We start from the raw sequence: 22,211 nt of genomic DNA, 5'->3' as shown, positions 1-22,211 counted from the left end.
TACCTTTGAAATGGGCTGAACTTTCCTATCGTGGGGTCTTCTTTTAGCAGTGCGTGCATTTTTCATCGATGTAACTCGCGACCTATTAGCATGACCCCATTTCAAGATGAAAAAGATGGCGCAGATATTCACTTTTAACCGGACTTAAATGCATCATCTAAATTATACGCTGCATTTAACACGTGTCTTGTGAGAACGCATCATGACAAACATCCAGTCTGGCATTCTAACCTAAGCAAATTATACCCCATTTTCATTTAATGCTAATATACTTGCATTTTTTTTTCTATGCTAATCTCTGCTTTTGCTTTTTAAAAGTCCTCCTTTTTTTCCACGTTCACACAACGGCTAACACTTCACAACTGCCAATATTGAGATGCTGGTGATTAACACGCTCGTACATGAATTTCTGGCATATCCACCCACACACACACTCTCCCAGCTTCCCAGCTCTCTGACATTTGGGCAAATTGTAAAATAAATAAATAAATAAATAAATAAAACGAATGTGCTGCATCCTTCTTAGCTTGGAGAAGAGAAACACAAGACATTTCATCTAATGAAAAGCTACATAATTAGCATCTTTCTTTTAAAAAAATCTCCCATATGCTTCCATCTCAGGGTCAATCCATTTTAGCACTTGTTTATAACGGGACACACGTGAGCAATCAAGGTTGTAAGATGTAGTGTGTGGTCAGGACCATGTGCAGCAAACTTCATCCATCATGGTAATGTTTATGACACGTCAATTTATCATTTCATGGTCCTTTACTTATAAAACTAGCTTTAGAAATTTAATACATGATGTCATGGACCTCTCGGTTCGCAGATTTAAGGCGAGACACAAATGAACTGCATTTATTAAATGTCTTCTCTCAAACTGTAGTGATAAAAATGTGACACAAAACTCTTTTTTTTATGTGTGGGCTGGTCCTCTCACAGCCACCTGAAACAACATCATTTTCAAGATGGCTTTAAGTCCCGCCCACTTCCCATGTTCATTCCTATTCCTAATTAGAAGCTTATTACAGTGGAATTTCTCAAGCTGTTAATTAATTTTATATTTATTTTCGGTTTTATACTGGAAAATGGCATAAAATATAAAAGTGCATGGTAATTTCTTGATTAAACATAAAAAATTCTAAAATTATTTATCCATATCCATATATATGGATACAAAAAACTTTTCCTAATTTTCCGAATAACATTTGCATGAATAAATGCCATTTTCTGAAAAAATTACAATGCAAACAAAAACAAATTAAAAAGAATAACAGCAATCTATTGTGAAAGTTAATTATATCGGATATCTGTTCATTGCTTTCTTGCTTAAGCAATAAAGAACTTTCTTTTCAAAATGTTCCTTGAAAGTCTTTTTTAAATTACTGTTAAGCGTGCAAATCTAGGCATGTTTAATTATATGCGACACAAAAAAAAATACATTGCTGAAAAAATTTTTAAAATTTATAGACTGATCAGGAATCAAGCGGCAATGATTAACTGTGACATCTATTCTTAGAAAATATTAATACAATGTTTATAAATGATACGATTCTATACTGAAAAAAAACAAAACAGAATGGTATTTTCTTGCTTAATCAATATACAAATGAATTTCCATCTGGGTTTTTTTTTCTCGAGGGTAATGTCACTCTCCAAATGTAAAAGCATGTTTAATGAGACAAAACTTCATTTGCATTAATTTTTTTTTTTTAAATAATCATTTCTATTGTGTTATTAAATTATATTTTTTTTATTCACCTGTAGTGGGAATAAAAACCAAGCAAAATTTAACAGGATACTTGCTTAACACTTTTAAATCTACAAGACATACATTATTTTGATTTCCAGATTTATTGCTTTTATATTTATTATTATTACTCAGACAGACCAGAATGTTCTCATTGTTGTTCATGTAATAAAAAAAAAATTGCCAGTAATTTTTACAACTGTGGCTTTTTCAGATGCTCAGTTTACCTTGGTTTATGAGAAGTCCTCTTCTTCCTCTCAGCTATTTTCTCTGTTTTATTTTTTTTATTTTATTTTTTTATTTTTACTGAAGCCGTTTTGGTTCCAATAAACCAGAGACACTTTACTGGTTTCAAAAAGTAATCTTTCCCTTTTATTTGATTTTTATCCTTGAAATACACCAATGTACGACATGTTTCAGCAGAATGGATGTGATTTGCCCTTAAGTTCAAGCCTTGCTAATGTTTAATCATGAAACATTGTCTGATTTGTGTCTGATATAAGGTTACTCTAAGCAGCTAATGAACCAAAAAAATTGTGATTAATAGCTGGGTGGCTTTTGCAAATTTCTTCCCTGAAAATATTCTGAAGCAAGGTATTTTTTTTTATGCGGCTAACACTCTACAAGATAGGTTATAATAAACCTGCCACATATCCAGCGCATTTTGCTGAATCATGAACACTCTAGACATTCTTTACAGCTAGTAAACCTTGTAAACATCCTTGCGGTTTATAGCGCAGTCCAGCACGATTCCCTACACTTCTGTTTTATATTTTATATCGTATACACTTAAGCAAATAAAATGCTAAACACCTAAACCTCATTTAGAACTGATATTAGCATCCATTTTAGTCACTAAAAAAAAAAAGAACAAATGGATGAGGGTCAAAACCGGGAAACACAGAAACCTAGTAAACAAGGCCTGGACTTAATGACACTGAATGCATGGTAACGCTTCACAACAAAACAGTAAGGTTTAAATAGACATGCTAATACACTTTATCCTTCACTTATTCACTCATTATTTTTTAGCCTCTCTTAATTAAACCAAATTCCAAAACTGAATTGATACTAACTATGTCCTGTATACTCACTGTATACGCATAATGACAAGTCTTGTGAGGTGGGAGGAAATCGGAGAACACAGAGGAAATCCACACAGACACGTGAGGGAGAACATTCGAGAAAATTCAAAACCCAGCTCCCTGGAGCAGTGAGGCAGCAATGCTATCCACTGCACCACCATGTTGACCAAGGACTAAATTTTTAAAGACAAAAATATATGAGCTCCGTGTTGGACTGGCATCTAATCCAGGATGTTTTATCCACCTCACACCCAGTGTTTTTGAAAGGTCTCCATAGAGTCACATGCTTAAATGTAATGGTGTAAATCTAGCATGTTACTACCTGCCTACCTGCAGACAACACTAAAACATCCCTAGGAATATTTTTTCTTTGTCCTGTGGGCTTCATATCTCTATTTGTATTTGTTTAGAACATACTATGTGTTCAGTCCAAATAATTGGGCACACCCTAATTCCTAGTTAACTCCATTATTCAGGAAATCCTATCACATTAAAAACACATTTGAGGTCTGCACATAGCCATTTGTATCCTTTCACTGGAAACAGTTGGCGTATACCACCATGAGTAATTGATAACAAATAGCAGTGTATAAAGTCAGCAATCACTTTGCAATAAAAATAATAGCCCATTTTCCTTACCTGTAGACCAAAGTGTCATCCATAGTACTGTTATACTGGATCTGGTACATCCTTATTCCAGGAATGTGTCTCTCTGAAGGCCAGTGGATCATGGCTGAATTGGAGGTCAGCTCATCCACCACTACTCTCTTGTCCTGTTGCTTGGTGTCATTGTTGCCAGATTTGGTGGAGGTGGTGATGTCAGACAGGCCGGGGTCAGCCTCTTTCATGTGACTGGTGTTGTTCACGAACAACGGCAGTGGGATCATGTTTATCTCTACAGCTGCCGTGGCGATTCCAGCGGCGTTCGAGGCGACACAGTTGAACGCCCCGCTGTCTTTCAAGGTTGTTATCAGGATGTCCAGAGTGCCGTTGTCATACAGGATAGTACGTGAGTTATTGTGGACCAGCTTTCCATCAGGAAAGCGCCAGTGAATGGTAGGATCTGGATCACCCATGGCCTTACACTTGAGCGTGACACCTTGGCCTTCCATCACGTATGGCTTAGTGACGTGGTGCTTGATAATGAGTGGGGGTTCACAGATAAACTCCTCCTCCTGGATGGACCAGAAGTACTTGTCCATAAGTTGATCAGGTGAGGCGCAAGTCTCCAGGTCATCCTTTCGGGTGAGCCTGCGCAACCACAGCAGCTCGCAGTTACAGTGGAGCGGGTTCCCACCAAAACTCACCGTCAGCCTCGAGGAACTAGAGGACCCCTTAGGATCAGACAGCACTTGAGCGTGTTGGAAGAGGGAGTCTGGAGGCAGCTTCTGCAAACGGTTGGATGTCATGTCCAAGCGGACCAGTTTGGTGAGTAGCGTGAATGTTCCAGCTCCTATGTGATCAATAAGATTGTGATCCAAAGTTAGTGTGTTGATGTTGGTCATCCTGGCTATAGCCTCCCATGGCAACGTCCTCAGGTTGTTGTAAGACAAATCCAAATCCTCAATTGTGGAAACAAACTCGTCGAAGGAGGAAGGGTCGATATGGTGGATCTGGTTGTTTCCCAGGATGAGATGCCGAAGGTTGACCAAACCTTTCAGCTGGTCATTCTTTATATCAGTCAGTCGGTTGCCATCCATGTGAAGCGCCCTTAATGCTTTGAGTCCAACGAAGGCATGAGGTGCAATCTGGCTTATGGTATTGCGGGACAGTGTCAGGTGCACCAGACTCGTCATGTTTATAAAGTCCTTCCTACGGACAGCCGTGATGAAGTTGTCCGTGAGCCTCAACTCTACGGTCTTGCGGTCAATAGTGTGCGGCACAAAGAGGAGTCCAGTCTTGGCACAAAGCAAGGTCAGGGTGGGCGAGATGGTCTGGCAGATACATCGGCCTGGGCACTGCTGTCCTCGCACCAGAACCCCCAACAGCATCATGCACAAAACGAACCGCTCCATGGTTTATCAGCTTCCTCGTCCTGCACATCACACAAACCGAGGCACAAACAAAGACATCCCATCAGTACAGGTGCAGCCTTCAACTTATCTGACAGAATGCATATGTGGGCAGTGGAACATGAGCTCATCAAATAACATTTAAGGAGCTAAGTAAGTTGTCTCTGTCTTCCAGTGTTAACATGACCATGATTACCATTACCATAGTTAATCAAACAGTGTTCTCACAAATGTTGATAGGATTGTGGTTGATTTGTTTCAGGCCACAAAGGTGACATAACAATTGAGACATCTATTGTTGTGTATTTTAGCAAACAAAGAAAATTTCCAAATTATTTCCAGTGTAGTTCAACTAGAACATCTCAGATAACAATTATTTGCCTTTGTATTTCAGAATTAACTATGGAATAAAACACCTAATGTTGTATGTGACCTGATATTGAGTCACTGTTACCACCCCAATATTCATTATTTTCCCATAAGAGAATGTCCTGAGGTGCTGTATTCCTTATAGTTTGGCAACACTTACCAATTTTATTTAATGAAGAAATATTATAACAATCCCACTGGTTTTGGCTGTGATATGGCGGCGTTGGACTTCATTTCTCATCAGCCCACAACAGGTCACACGCTCTCTTAACCCTCGTGCATCGTTATGGACATTTTTGTCTTTTGATATTTTTTTATTATCATTTGCTCTGTGTTAATGCAAACAACATACATTTTGCAAAAGGTGTGTATTTATATTGTAATTTTTATATTTCACCCTCATTTGCTTTCATAAATCTATTTGAAACTAGGTACAGAAAATAGTTCCACTCAGGACCTTAAGGACAAAAAACGTCCACATTGAAACCCATTCAATCTGCAATATTTAATCTTGTGACGTTTAAGCATATAAAATCATGCATTTTGTGTTAATAGGCTTTTATTTTGTTGACAAGGTTTCAAAACATTGAATGAAAAAAATCTGAAATGTGTAGTATTTTCTTAGGTTTAGTCTCTGGGGAAAATACACGCTTTTCCTTGTTTCTGATTCTGCTGCATTATACAGCGCCGCAGACCAACTGAATAAATGATGCAGATATAATTGTGTGTGTGTGTGTGTGTGAACAGTTTGAAAGAAAGACATGATACTGTACTGGAATTCACAAATCCCATCGCATGTATACAAGTCAGAGAAGGTTCCGGAGCCTTGAATATTTTCGCATTATGTAAAGAAACCGAAGGGTTAAAATTCTGAAAATGAATGAACGTTTGGAAATTATGATTAGAACTGATGCGGGTAAAAAAAAAAATCGATGTCAGTGAAAGTGGGAAAAAATATTAATATATAATATTTTTATGACACTCTTTGATCATGGACATTTTCGTCCTCCATGTACCTATGTGTAACGTTTTTAATTGACACACAAGGATTAATCATATTCACCTGTATTGTGTTTCCCCCTTGAATAGCCATTAGCATTAATATAAACCTGCACTAATCTCAGAGCTGCTGTTCTAGAAAATTCATCAACCTTCACAAACACCATCAGAATACAGAATTCACGAGCCCTACCAGATAATATCTCCTTGAGTCATTTTAAATAAATACTAAAAGAATTTTGCTAAATAAAGACCCTTTACCAAACCCTAGCCCTGGTGACTTCTTAAGGAATAAGGAGTTAAATCCCAACTCAGCAGAAAGTCAGCAGAAAAGAAAGTGACCACACACATCTCGAACACACTTCGCACACTTTATAGCCCTTCTGAGAAAAACACAAGCGTTATTCCAGCCCAGGTATCACTGATGCCCTAATTAAAGGGCAAACCTGGTGCTTAAACTTGACACATAGGAACGAATGAAGCGTTTACGTCATCCATAAATGGCAGGAAGATTTCCAAAGGGAAACAGTAAAAGTTCTATAGGATTTTTGAGTAAATGGTCCGGTGAAATTTCAGAGGCTTAATTGTACGACAGATTGTGGCAGTACACCCAAAGGGACGTGAAGTGCCCTCAATTCAGGCTGTGATACGATTTGATAGGTTCATGTGCCGAGCGCCGATGCTCACTCTCTCTCTCTCTCTCTCTCTCTGATCCCCAGTCAGCCATATCGATTTCTCTACATCGGCAGGAAATTAATTTCTCTTGAAATCTGAACCACCATCCTTCCATAATTTCTTTTTCTCCGACGGAGCTTCTCAGGCCCTGCTGCTGATGAAGGCACACACTCTGGCCAAATGTTGCTGAGTCACTTCCTAGCTTAAAGTCATGATACTGGTTTGGACACGTTGATGGTCAAAGAGCTAGCAGCAGATTACAGCACAATTATTCTTATTTTGTATTATTATGCTAGCTAAAATGCCCTTTTGGGTGCAGAACACATTCTTACTAGGAACACTTACTAACAGAAAGTCACGTATATCCTTTCGCATGTGAGTACATGATAAATGTCCTGGGGCGTTATGTCCTAAAATTGCACATCTGATTTCATGGGATCACGTGAAAATAAACTGTGTATACGTAAATGAATCACATGAAAATGAATCACTTGCATATGAATCACATGAAAATGAATCACATGTAAATGAATCATATGAAAATGAATCACATGTAAATGAATCATATGAAAATGAATAAATAAATTAAAGACGAAAATAAACTGTATAAAAATCATAAGTGAAAAAAAAACATCACCTGAAAACGCATGAATGAACATGGTGAAAAAAAAACATGGTGGGAAAAACATTACGTGTAAAAATACAAATGTGCATTATGCTTCAATAATGTGTGACCCTTAATGTATCTTTGAAACCGTGCGTTTTGTTCTTGCGACTTTTCTGTAAGGCGAGATAAGGCGACGTGTAACCGATCCTCCGCGACGCTGTGCCAATTTGTGGCTTTATTGCACCTGAAAGACATTTCTGGAAGTGAAACATGGCTGATAAGCGTCAGAAGCGAGCATCATTACCTATTCGAGTTACCGAGTCGTATAGCAATAATAATAAGCCGCTTAAGCAGCGATTTTTAAATACGTGGTGACTAAAGAAGCGATGGCCCATCAAGTCCCCTCAGCGTGATTTGCAGAATTGTCACCAGACACACCGCTGCAATAAAATCCATAAATACAGCAAGTCATAAGAAAGAACTGTCACTTTTCTTGATGTTACAGCGCAAATGAGAGCAAATCCCTCCGAGACGCGATACAACACACATTCCTGCTTCTGCTTGGCTGACTCAAAAAAATAATTCCCAAGGTGCGACGATCATCAAAAAAAAAAAAACCCATCACAGTGGCTAAATCTGAGAGATGAAATGCATATTTTTATGCAAATGACTACAGCGAAGTCATTAATTTATGACATATTGTGATCGCAAAGCCGAATTTTGTTCTGAGGATTTATTACCACACGTTTATGATGTTAGAAAATGTAAATAAGGAAATAACGAGCGCAAAGCCGCATATCGTGTCGCAGTTTTATAAACAAATCAAACCTCTACGAAACGCTTGGGCTTGCTGCTATGGCCTTGAAAATACCCACTTTCCGTGTGCCGCCGTCTCCCGAGACTAAAAGGTAGTGAAATAAGAAGGGAGTTTACACCTCATGAATCTGCACTGTGATCCATTCAGATATAGTGCCACGCTCTTTCATTTTAACCCCCAGAGAGAGAATGTGACAATAAAGACAGCGGGTCTTTATACAGGCACCATTATTCAGTAATAGCTCCGCCACGCTCTCTTTTTGCTTGATTGAAAGGTGAGAATGGGAGATTTTTTAAAAAAAGACGAAGCTGGGACTTGTCCGAGATCAAACAGGAGAGAGAATCGTTTATATAGTGCATATGGAAATGAACAGGAGTGTATTTGAAGATTATCACAAATATTTACAAAATGAGTGATTCACAAATTGGCGACTATTTATTACTAGTGCTTATTACTACTGAGAAATGACATCAAATGGTGAAGGCGGGGCCTCAGTGAGTTAAAGGGAAAGAGGCGTGGCATCTGTGTGTTCAAGGGAAGGAGGTGTGGCATCTGTTCCAGTTAGTCTTACTGAAGGCCAGTGAAGGTTCCAGGGAAGTAGGTGTGGCCAGTGTAACTAGAGTTTTGGAGAAAGGGGTGTGGCCTATGTGACAGTGTTCCATTGAAGTAGGTGTGGCCTATGTGTCTGAGTACTAGGAAAGGAAGCGTAGTCTCTTAGACTTGGTTATAGGGAAATTAGCGTGGCCTCTATGACTGAGTTCTAGGGAAGCAGGTGCGACCTCTGTGAGTGAGTTCTAGGGAAATAGGTGTGGCCTCTGTAACTGAGTTCTAGGGAAGTAGGTGTGGCCTCTGTGATTGAGTTCTAGGGAAATAGGTATGGCCTCTGTAACTGAGTTCTAGGGAAGTAGGTGTGGCCACTGTGAGTGAGTTCTAGGGAAGAAGGTGTGGCCTCTGTAATTCAGTTCTAGGGAAGTAGGTGTGGCCACTGTGAGTGAGTTCTAGGGAAGTAGGTGTGGCCTTTGTGAGTGAGTTCTAGGGAAGTAGGTGGCCACTGTGAGTGAGTTCTAGGGAAGTAGGTGTGGCCACTGTGAGTGAGTTCTAGGGAAGTAGGTGTGGCCTTTGTGAGTGAGTTCTAGGGAAGTAGGTGGCCACTGTGAGTGAGTTCTAGGGAAGTAGGTGTGGCCACTGTGAGTGAGTTCTAGGGAAGTAGGTGTGGCCTTTGTGAGTGAGTTCTAGGGAAGTAGGTGGCCACTGTGAGTGAGTTCTAGGGAAGTAGGTGTGGCCACTGTGAGTGAGTTCTAGGGAAGTAGGTGTGGCCTTTGTGAGTGAGTTCTAGGGAAGTAGGTGGCCACTGTGAGTGAGTTCTAGGGAAGTAGGTGTGGCCTCTGTGAGTGAGTTCTAGGGAAGTAGGTGTGGCCTTTGTGAGTGAGTTCTAGGGAAGTAGGTGTGGCCACTGTGAGTGAGTTCTAGGGAAGTAGGTGTGGCCTCTGTGAGTGAGTTCTAGGGAAGTAGGTGTGGCTTCTGTGCCTGTCAGTCTTATTGTAGGAGGTGTGGCTTTTTTCAAATTAATTGGACTTTTTTGCATAATCCTGAAGCATGTGGCCTTCAGTAACGGTCCTAAATCGAATTTTACTTTATCTTTAAATATTTTATCCATCACTGATCACATTCAGAGATGCACATCATATTATCTTAGAAGGAGAGACCCTGACAAAAGGGACGAATATTTTAACCACCTTTTGCGGAGAGCAACTTTAGACCAAACGTGCACCTTTTTAATTCTCAGCTTTAGTCATTTATCAGCATAATAACTGTTTTTTTTTTTAGAATTCAGGAATGCTCTAATTAACACATCCCTCTGACAGTTGTGCTAAATTGAATTAAGCCTGCGAAGAAAAACAAATCTGTTTCCGCATGCACACGTGTACAAGTCAGACACTGACCATCGGGATCATTCCGCCAAGGACTGTAAAATGTCACGGTTTCCATCAGTAATAACACTATATCTGCTCCATTTAGGTCCAATAACATCGCAGAGTACTAACTAGGACACAGAAATGGTTTGTCTGAAATGGGTTGTGTTGGAATGCTTCCTTGAGGGTTTTTTCACTATTGATTTTCCTACATCACAGGACTAAAATAAATAAAATAATCAGCCGAACTGAGAACTTTGTTACCAAGGCAACTCCGTGTGAGAATGTGGGTCCTTGAATCACATTAAGATGCTGTTAAGCTGCCAGAGAAATGGAGGTCTCAATCTTGATGGAGATGAGGTAGGCACTGAATATTTACAAGTGCTTAAACCAGGCTTTTAAATATCACTAAAAGCTAAAGCAGCACCTGCACATGCACAGATCCATTAAATCCACCATCTGTTTCACAGATCATACCAAAGGTCACCAATTTAGAGCCAAGATGACAGTTTTCATGCTCGTCAGTTGAAGTGTCTGGTTCTCTGTTACAAGGAGATTGCATCACCGTAAATGTCCACTCTCTGCCTACAGCTGGACCGATTGGCCGTCTGATGCCCCGCTGGCCGGTGTGCTGGCTGTCCGGGAAGTGAGCATTAGCATCAATCACAGAAAGCGTGTGGCTGCATGAATTTTTAAAGCTGCACATCATTAATAAAAGCTGAACATGCTGTCATAATGTCTGCACATTACAGGCACTCATGCATAATGGTGGATTAACATATAATAGGAGAGAGTATGTATAATGAGTACTACCACTAATAATGCAGCTTCATTCATATTTCATATTGAGTTCTAATGAAAAAAAATGAAGCTCTAATTGCTTTTGTGTACACACCAAACAAGAAGAGAGCAAGAAACAAAAACAACAACAACCAACTTAAACCAACAACAAAACCTCCAGTCTGATTGGCTAGAGCAGGATTGTGTCAGGGAGAACTGCAATCTGATTGGTTACAGTAGGCCCATGTCAGGGAGAACTGCAGTCTGATTGGTTAGAGCAGGATCGTGTCACGGAGAACTGCAGTCTGATTGGTTAGAGTAGGACCGTGTCAGGGAGAACTGCATTCTGATTGGTTAGAGCAGGATCGTGTCACGGAGAACTGCAGTCTGATTGGTTAGAGTAGGACCGTGTCAGGGAGAACTGCAGTCTGATTGGTTAGAGCAGGATCGTGTTAGGGAGAACTGCAGTCTGATTGGTTAGAGCAGGATCGTGTCACAGAGAACTACAGTCTGATTGGTTAGAGCAGGATTGTGTCACAAAGAACTGCAGTCTGATTGGTTAGAGCAGGATCGTGTCACGGAGAACTGCAGTCTGATTGGTTAGAGCAGGATCGTGTCACGGAGAACTGCAGTCTGATTGGTTAGAGCAGGATAGTGTCAGGATAACTACATTCTGATTGGCTAGAGCAGGATCGTGTCACGGAGAACTGCATTCTGATTTGTTAGAGCAGGATCGTGTCACAAAGAACTGCCGTCTGACTGGTTAGAGCAGGATCGTGTCAGGGAGAACTGCAGTCTGATTGGTTAGAGCAGGATCGTGTCACGGAAAACTGCAGTCTGATTGGTTAGAGCAGGATCGTGTCATGGAGAACTGCAGTCTGATTGGTTAGAGCAGGATAGTGTCAGGATAACTGCATTCTGATTGGTTAGAGCAGGATCGTGTCACGGAGAACTGCAGTCTGATTGGTTAGAGCAGGATCTTGTCACGGAGAACTGCAGTCTGATTGGTTAGAGTAGGACCGTGTCAGGGAGAACCGCAGTCTGATTGGTTAGAGCAGGATCGTGTTAGGGAGAACTGCAGTCTGATTGGTTAGAGCAGGATCTTGTCACGGAGAACTGCAGTCTGATTGGTTAGAGCAGGATCGTGTTAGGGAGAACTGCAGTCTGATTGGTTAGAGCAGGATAGTGTCAGGATAACTGCATTCTGATTGGCTAGAGCAGGATCGTGTCAGGGAGAACTGCAGTCTGATTGGTTAGAGCAGGATTGTGTTAGGGAGAACTGCAGTCTGATTGGTTAGAGCAGGATCGTGTCAGGGAGAACTGCAGTCTGATTGGTTAGAGCAGCATTTTGAGGGAAGACAATGCAGTATGATTCGTTACAGTGTCAGCAGGGAGGGAACTTCAGTCTGATTCCTTACATCATAATGATATAGACAAATACTGGGATTGACAGTCACAGAGGTCATGGATCTTTTGTGAGAACTGACAGAAAGGCCACACCTCCTTTATTACTGGAACTGAAAGACACAGAAGCAATGCCTCTTTGACTATAACTGACAGGTATACAGGCCACTCCTTCTGAACCGGGACTGACAGAGGTCATGCTTGCTTTATTAGGACTGACAGAGACATAGACCACACCTCCTGAACTAGGTAGAAAAGCCACACCTTATTCACTGGGACTGACTGGTACATAAGCCATGCCTCCTTCTCTGGAACTGACAGACAGAGATATAACGCCTCATTCACTGGTACAGAAGCCACACCTCATTCAGTGGCCACACCTCCTTCAGTGGCCACGCTTCCTCGTTGTGACCGATACAGGTTTTGTATTGGTGTACTTAGTCCTATTTCTGAGCTGTTCTTTAAACCAATAAGAAGTGGCTACAAATATATCACTAGTTATTAAAACTATTATTATTATTTTTATGGTGTGTGTGTGTGTGTGTGCGTGATGTCATGGCCTCCTGTAATTTGTCTCACTGCACGTGTGTACAATTGCTTTGGCAACCTTTCTTCTTCATTATTCTCTGGAAGAATATACGGCAATTATACACCGAAAAGGCAGAGACCTACACGCGACCTTGCCGATTCAATGACTCTGAGCTTTTGAAAAATTATTGACTGACCAGGTGCTTGTCTGTCATTTTTCAGAAAGATCTACGGTCACCCCACTAAGCTAAACGCTAAAAGCCACCCAAAGGTCATGGAGTGCTGACTCACCGTTTAGTCTGTTCTTTTATTAACAACTATTTCTCTTTTTCTTTCAATTAAACAACAAAGGGAAAAAATAACACTGCCAGTCCACCCAGTGATTCAGATCTTTTCTCTCGCTTCGATGGTTCTGTTCTCGTGAACGGACTTCCTGTGAATGTTAGCAAACCATTTTTAATACCAGACCGTATGTGCTGTTTCTTATTAGTCACGGCCCATTACGGGGGGTAATTCAAAGCTATGAATCATAGCGGGGGTCACTATGGCGAGTGGGATAAGAACGCCACTTTTCAAGAATCATTGTGGAAAATGCAAAAATGTCACCCACTAATCTGAATGACCGAAATTACCGAACAGCGCCGCTTCATGTTTTTTGGCAGCCAGGCCTAATTATTCCCAAGCAGGACAAAATTAGCGACGTGTGCAAGAGAGGGTGTGAGAGAAAGAAAGAGGGAGAACAAACCGTGTTTCCCTTCACGGCTCCTTTAATTAGTATAGGAATCACTTCGATGCAGAGGCCTTTCTCTCACGCCTGGCTGAATCCATATTTAGCAGCCGTGAGACAGAAGGATGAGGGCTGGTTTGAGGGGGGGGGGGGGGGGTACAGGTCTTGGTTCAAGTATAAATAACACATTTTTATCTTGAATTTATTATTAGCATATTTTTTATTTTATTTGATAGATTATTACTGCTTATATAAATAAGCTGGGACTTGTGTACTCCCACAGGTACATGCGGGGAACTTGCAAAAGTCGACACAGACAGCAACTCAAGCTCAGGATCGAATCAGGGACCCTGGAGCTGTGAGGCAGCAAAATACCAGCTGTGCCACTGTGCCACCCTTCAGACGAACTGGCAGACACTTACACTGCCACGAACTGGTCAGAGTCTCGGAACAAACAGAAATGTCACTGCTAGACACAACCACAAGAGTACAAATGATGACAAGCCTTTCTGAAAAGAAAAAAAACAAAACAAAAAGGAACAGCAACTAGGCATGGGCCGCTATGAGATTTTCACGGTATGATAACCTTAAGCAAAAATATTTCACGGTATCGCGGTATTACGATTACAGCTCTAAAATGTCTGGGTAAAAAACTACTCTTTTTTTCCCCATTGAACACAATATATTTTCTTTTTACGCAACATATAGAACAGGGGTGTCCAATCTTATCCGGAAAGTTCCGGTGTGGGTGCACGTTTTCATTCCAACCAATCAGGAGCCACACCTGATTCTATTGAAAGCCAAGATCAACTGATTAAACAGGTGGAATCAGGTGTGGCTTCTGCTTGGTTGGAATGAAAACGTGCACCCGCACCAGCCCTTTCCGGATAAGATTGGACACCCCTGATCTAGAATATTTGGAACAGGAGTAAACATGTATGTCAGGTTTAAATAATTAAATAAATACTTGAATTCTTCTTACTTAAATGAACATAAATGCAGTTATTGCAGTGAGCCTAAACCTGCAGCTCAACTAGGTTTGTGGAGACATGCTCACTTTCTACTCTTCTACTCAGTCCAAGTTATGATGCAGGAATGTGAGTATGTCCACCGTTCCTGGATCAAGTCTGGACCCGTGAAGTACGCAATGGTGGAAGACTTCAACAAGAAGTATAGACGTGATACCAGCTAAACTGAATCTAAATCTAAATCTAATCTAAACTGTACTAAATCGGACAAAGATAAAACTCTGCTCTTCCCCACTCTGTGAAGACACATGTCGGGGGAAACTAGCTGATGTTAGCTAGTTAATTAGCCATGTTATCTGTCTCGGTAGCAAGCCTATAGTATTTATTTCACCAGTGCTAAATGCGCTAACTGTCTTATCTTGTTGCAAATGTTCATTTCAAGACAGCGTTAACTTCCGTAACCGAGGAGGTGTCTCTACTTTCTGCAAAGGCTGAAGAAAGCCCATCTCCCACCTCCCATCCTCACCACATTCTACAGAGGAACTATTGAGAGCATCCTGAGCAGCTGCATCAATGTCTGGTTCGGAGATCATCGGATCGCAAGACTCTGCGGCGGATAGTGAGGACAGCTGAGAAGATCACTGGGGTCTCTCATCCCTCCATCATAGATATTTACACCAGACGCTGCATCCGCAAAGCCGCCAGCGTGACCTCACAGACCCCTCACACACACTCTTCACCATCCTGCCGTCTGGAGCATTCGGGCCCTCACAACCAGACTGTCTAGCAGCTTCTTCCCCCAATACTCAGAGACTGGACTGGCACACACACATACACACACTCTCTCTAAACTGAACACCATCGCACTCCTATTGCAATATTTGCACATTCCTGCATTTTTGCTGCTAATGTATTTCTAAAAATATTTAATTTCTTGTCACTTTTAAACACTCTACCTGGCTGCTACTGCAATAACTGCTATGTCCATATTTGGTATAAGCTAATCTGCTCAATACTCAGTCTTAGCATGTTATGTTTACATTTATACCATCCATCCATCCATCTTCTACCGCTTACTCCTTCTTCAGGGTCACGGGTCAACCTGGAGCCTATCCCAGGGAGCATCGGGCATGAGGCGGGGTACACCCTGGACAGGGTGCCAGTCCTACATTTATACCATTTTAAATTATATTGGTACTCTTTGGAACCCATCTTTTGCACTACCTGTATATCAGACACTTCCACACTAAAACTGTGTACTCTTCTGCGCTACACCGTCACTTACTATTGTCCTGTTTTAGTACTGTACTGTCCTGTGTTGTTTTGTGTAGCACCGTGAGCCTGGAGGAACGTTGTTTCGTTTCATGGTGTACTGTACCAGCTGTATATGGTTGAAAAGACAATAAAGCCACTTGAACTTGAATTAAGTGAAGAGCGATGGGTGGTGCTGCCGTAGATGGGATATCACATTTGACGGATTGGCTCCTCTAGTGGCCACTCTTCGTAAACACGTCTTACAAGTTGGATGTCCTTCCTCTTCCAAGCCGTGACCGTCTGAATGTTTTCGGTACCCTGAAAAATTGACTGTCATTTTCGACGGGGGAAAAACTTCCAGGGGTTCACCTCTTTCGGCCATCCTACACACAGGTGACTGACTGCTCGCACCAACCGGAGGGGGAGGGGTCGCACACAACCCGAGGATTTCCCGCTTTTCCGTCTTTGACTGTGACCGTGACGTTTTCAAACCGTGGCATACCTTGAAACCGGTAACCGGCCCATGCCTAACACCAACACTATCAGTTTCTCAACTTCGGAAAATACGGAAACACGATGGCACAAAAAAAAAAAAAAAAGTTGCATCCAAAAAAAAAAAAAAGAGAAGTCAGTCACAAAAATTTCAACTGTTTATCCTCTAAAGCGGCCAAAATGATTGCAAGCTCTTTTTGGAGAAAGAGGAACACCAACACTAACACCAACACATGTGATGGTAGATTGAGCTTTTTGAATAGCAAACAAAGACTCTCTTTTTACTCAATCAGTCACAATTCTCTTCTGAAGCAGTCGAAACCATGACAAGCTCTTTCTGGAGGAGAAACACCAACACTATCGGTGTCTCATAACTTTCAAATACGGAAACCTGATGGAACCCAGCACTTCTGTGTAGCAGATATGTTCTATTCAATCAGTTGCAGTTCTCTTCTAAAGCTCTCTAATGATTTGGAAGGTACACTATCTTTGACGAGCACATATTTGACATAAACATCCAGAAAGCCTTTGCCAGATGCTGAGCCCCCATGATGTCTAGAAATAGACTGTGGATTAAAAGCAACAAAAAAATAATGTTCGTATTTACTTTTCTGTACTTCAAATCTGCTTCAGGCAAAGAAAGCAGCAGAAGTGGGAAAAAATAACTTGGCTTCTTTTTTTAGTTTTAAACAAATGCCCAGCGACATGGGAAAAAAATGTACTTTAGCGCACCAGCATGCAGTGGGTGAGAATCACACTGGCCTAAAGCTAAAACAACCCTGATCTTTAGGAAAATGTGTTTCTGAAGTACTTGGACATCAGTAAGCATCCAAACAACCAGGGAGTAGAAGCAGCATTACTTTTCTTTACGAAAACACCAGACTCGGTACATGTTTTTAGTTAGTACAATTTCACTGCGGTCCTCATTTACATATGTAAAATAGTGATGCATGTCACTTATTTGGTTCAATTCTCCACACCCAAGAGCTAGTGATGTGCATTTTGCTCATTTCAAGAACTTGGGTAATCAACACAGAGCTGTTTGTATTAAATAAGGTCTGTTAATGGCGGCTCGTCTTAATTGTAGACAGATTTTCAATTCCCACTTTCACATCTCAAAGCCAAATCTATCCGATAGTACATCTTACAATAAAGGGCTCCAATGCTACAAAGCGTTCGAATCTGAAAGATTTTGTATAAACAATGGTTCCTGGCAATCTTAAAAAACAAACAAACAATCGGTGATCTGCTACCATACTTGGCAACGTACTAATACACCTGGCAATGTGCTACCACACTTGGCAATCTGCTAATACACCTGGCAATGTGCTAACACATCTGAGGTTGTTTTGTAACACAACTGATTGTCTGCTAATACACCTGACAATGTGCTATGACATGTGACATTGTGCTTACACACCTGATAATTTGCCAACACATTTGGCGATCTCTCAATACACCTGGAGGTCTTCTAACGCACCTGGTGATCTGCTAACTCACCTGGCAATCTGCCAATGTAACTAAAAATCTGATAATACACCTGGCAGTGTGCTAAAACACACACACACCTGGAGGACTGGTATGACACATGAAGGTCTGCTAACACATCTGGCAATGTGCTGAAACACACACACACCTGGAGGACTGGTAACACACATGAAGGTCTGCTAACACATCTGGAAATGTGCTGAAACATACACACACCTGGAGAACTGGTATCACACATGAAGGTCTGCTAACACATCTGGCAATGTGCTGAAACATACACACACCTGGAGGACTGGTATCACACATGAAGGTCTGCTAACACATCTGGCAACGTGCTACAACACACACACACCTGGAGGACTGGTAACACACATGAAGGTCTGCTAACACATCTGGCAATGTGCTGAAACACACACACACCTGGAGGACTGGTAACACACATGAAGGTCTGCTAACACATCTGGCAATGTGCTAAGACACCTACACTCTTGGAAGCCTGGTAACACCCATGAAGGTCTGCTACCACACCTGGTGGACTAGTACAACATACCAAGGTCTGCTAACACATCTGGTAGAGTCGTCATACACCTGACAATCTACAGATATACCAAACAATGTGCTAACACACCTGGTTCTAATCTAACACACCCGGTGAACTTCTAAACAATCTTTTGCTCTGCTAACACACTTGATAGACTGGTAACAAATTTGGTTGTCTATGAACACACCTGGAGGTCAAGACAGACCTCCTTTATTGCTTAGGTTTACCTTTATATTAAAGTTTCCTTGTGATTCTAAAACTATTTTGGTTCATTGCTTATCCTCAAATCTACAGTATGTGGGAGATGGGGAAAATTCCCCACAACAGTTAACACACCTGACAATGTGCTAATACACTTGTACGTCTTCTAACACACCAACGAAGTTCTAAAACACCTTTTGAGATGCTAACCCACCTGGAGGTTTGTTTAGATACTACATGGTTTGCTAACACATCTGCCAGTCGGGTAACGTGCCTATCAAGGTAACACCTGGTTATTAAGAGATTTCTAAAGTAGTAAGGAAATGGAAGCAGAGGTAAAAATCACACCGGTCTTTAAAACATCCTCTTAGAAAGTGCTAAATGTTGTTCATTTACAGATCCAGGAAGAACAGACAAAAAAAACAAAAAAAAAAAACAGAAGGGATTAAGCACATTTGTGCCAGTTATACATTTCAAAGTATTTGTATCTGGTGTGATAACTGATTGTTGTCGTTGGTCATGTGGTTGCTTAACAGCTCAATGTCTAATGATCGATCTGGAAGGCACATAGTCTCAGTCTCAAGCTGCCTCGCAATATGTTCTCATCTCTAACTTTAAAAAAAAAAGAGCTAAACATGTACCAAATTCCTAAGCATTATGTCATCTGCCAAACAATGAATTTTCCTAATTAGGCTTTAGAATTACTCAGAGGATTGAAAGGCAGGACCTTGGACTAGTAACTTCAAGAGAAATTCAGATAGCGGTAAAGGATAAAGTCTCAAATGCAGTTTAAGATGCTTTTATTGAACTGTTCAGCATGGATGGCGGCTATTAGCATGTGAAAAATGAGTGGTGCTGAAATGGTACAGTACAATATCAGCAGCAGCAGCAGTCATGTCTTCTAAATCGCAGACACAGCGTGTGGTTGGTTTTGCTAAACGCTAACAAACTCAATATTGAACTCTCTCATGTTCGGTCCCATTGCCCACATAAAGACGTGACAAGGTTTGGCTTGAATTTCAGGAAATAAATGATCGATAAGGCCAGCTTCGAAGTGGAAATGATGACTCGCATAAGTACTAACCCACCTTAATATTGTACACAATAACGTTGAAATACATTTCATAGTGTCGTTTTTACCGTACTATTCTAGTCGCAGTGTATTGAAATGCATAATTAATGACTGTCTGAAGCTTAGATATATTTCTCTGCAAAGAACGAGCTATTGGATAGTGATTTAGCTAACCAAGCAACTTACAGTATGTAATAGCTTATGTAATGCATAGTTGAATGCTTGAGATGCTTGATGCTGCCAGGCAACAAATCTTCTAGCTGTTCGCTTCGCCGCTGAAGGATTTGGGCCAGTGATCCCGTTTCAACACTGCGTTCACTACGTCTAACGAGAGGACTGGGCTTGTGCGTCGTACAGCAGCATATCAAAGTCATGAGATGTATTCGACGGCATTCTTGGCTCTTACATCCATCCCGGCTCCAACAAGCGTGCAGAACCCTGTGTCACATAAATAAGTTCTAGCAAACGGCAGTGTTTGTCCGATTCACGTATAGCATTTCATGTAATATTCTCACACAAAACCTTTCTATGTTACACCAAAGTTGAACTTGCATTAGCGCAGTATTTGATCCCATAATGTTCATTAATCCAGACAGATTAACCCTAAATCCTGCTTTAGATCTGGGAAATGAGTAAATGTAAAAGATATGCTAATATCTACCTGCCAGTTTACTACATGTATTAAACGCTTTAATACTGTACACAAACAACACTCACTAATTCATTATTTGTATGTAGACTTCCTCTCATGCTGTTCTGATCGAAAGGACTACACATGCTATAAAAAAGACATTGATGGCTAACAGTTGGGGTTATGCACACACACACATACACACACACACACACACACACACACACACACACACATATATATATATATATATATATATAAAATTGTAATGTAGCACATGGCCTTAGGGGGTTAGTGCAGTGGAACACACTCTATTCTTACACCTGTTGTTCACTCACAAATCAGTAAAACACTATTAAACCCATCAATTACAGTGTATATACCAGAGCCTGAGTAGCTACACTGGCTATCAGTGTGGACTTTAGATGTGATATTGCTGAGCTCAGAGAACAGAGTAAGCAAGTAACACAAGCCCATGTTAAGTCAGTGCTAGATCACTCTATATACAAAGGATAACCCATCCCTAACTCCAAAAATAGTACCGATCTCGAAACAATTTACCGAGTAACAATTAAGATAAGTGTGAGTTAGAACGAGAGATAAGCCAATTTGTAAAACAACTGAAGATTAAGATTAGTGTTAGTTAGCACAAGATAGTAAAACAATTCATAAAATCAATTCGCAAAGCTATTCGAAAAATGAATTCATCAAACAATCTGTAAAACAATTTAAAAGCATGTGACAATTAAAACCAGTGTGAAGTTGAGCATGAGATGGGCAGGGATTAGTGAAACAATTCGTAGATTAGGGTAAAGTTAGCACATGAGACGAACCAATTCGTAAGACAAGGTTAACATGAGGAGTCAGGGTTAACTATAGTAAGTTTATAAGAAATTGAAACACATTACCTGTCCAGAATTTGAATTCTACATATTTGATATATAAAAGTAGCTAGAAATTCAGTTTCTGGTATGATTGTATTGTACCTCTTTTAAGAAGGCAGAAGAACATACTTCAGGAAATACTTCAAATACTGTCTGTTTAAAAAAAAACAAAAAAAAAAAACAATAAAATTTCATTTCCCCCCACTCTCAGCCTCAGTCTCACATTACACACCTCACTGCTATAATCATCATAAAGCTTTATGGAGACATTATTCCACTCATCTCTGAAGTTACGCATGTGTTCAGATGTTCCATCACAGAGAACAATAGAGGAAAGGTAGTTAAAGTGCCGTTTTATATGCGTAACATTCATTACGGTTAATTAATTAGAGAAATTCCTATAAACATTTTATCTCGACTAAAGTGCTCTCAGTCATTTTATGTGCTGTAGCACCAGGAAAAAGAATGAGGGCATCATTTTTTCATTATTATTTTATTTAAAAATGGAAAAAGAATGAGATATAAATTTTAAAGTAATTCAGTTTTGAAAGAGAAAAAATGAAGACTGGAACCATTAGTTATGGGTCAAGTAACTTACGGCTAAATAAAAAAAAAGTTTATTTAATTTAAATGTAAATTATGGAATAAACCAAGATGTTTGGGTCAAAAAACGAAACAAAAAGCCACTTGCTGATTAAAAAAATTTTTTAACTAGAGAAAAATGGAAAAGAATCTAACAAGAAGCTAATTATTTATATGAATTTAATTGAAATTGAAATTACAGAAAAGATTTTTTTAATTAAAGTAAATATAAAATATATTTTTTAAATAGGGATTTAAAAAAAAAATTACCACGAAATATGAGTCAAGTAACATTAAAATCACTTATTGATATAAAAAGTAAAAAAAAATAATAATAAAAAGGGGGGGGGCTTTTATTTATTGTAAAGGTCATTTATTTATTGAGAAAAATGATTTAATATTGAACAAATATAATATTTTTGTTTACTTTGT

The 22,211-nt window shown here is 40.2% G+C and overlaps 1 protein-coding gene across 3 annotated transcripts in view; it reads right to left on the bottom strand.

Moving 5' to 3' along the window:
* The window catches only part of lrfn1 (leucine rich repeat and fibronectin type III domain containing 1), a 141,395-nt gene that overhangs the window by 4,620 nt on the left and 114,564 nt on the right, over positions 1-22,211 (bottom strand). For all 3 annotated transcript variants that reach the window (XM_017490191.3, XM_017490192.3, XM_053687466.1), the window contains one exon: positions 3,475-4,870. In XM_017490191.3, the coding sequence (XP_017345680.1) occupies positions 3,475-4,850 (1,376 nt within the window). In that variant the 5' untranslated portion in view covers positions 4,851-4,870. The remainder of the gene's footprint in view (positions 1-3,474; positions 4,871-22,211) is intronic.

This window comes from Ictalurus punctatus, chromosome 17 (genome assembly GCF_001660625.3).
Source record: "Ictalurus punctatus breed USDA103 chromosome 17, Coco_2.0, whole genome shotgun sequence".
Lineage (NCBI taxonomy): Eukaryota > Metazoa > Chordata > Actinopteri > Siluriformes > Ictaluridae > Ictalurus > Ictalurus punctatus.
The sequence above is the reverse complement of the archived record's forward strand: the minus strand, read 5'-3'. Positions and strand labels throughout refer to the sequence as shown.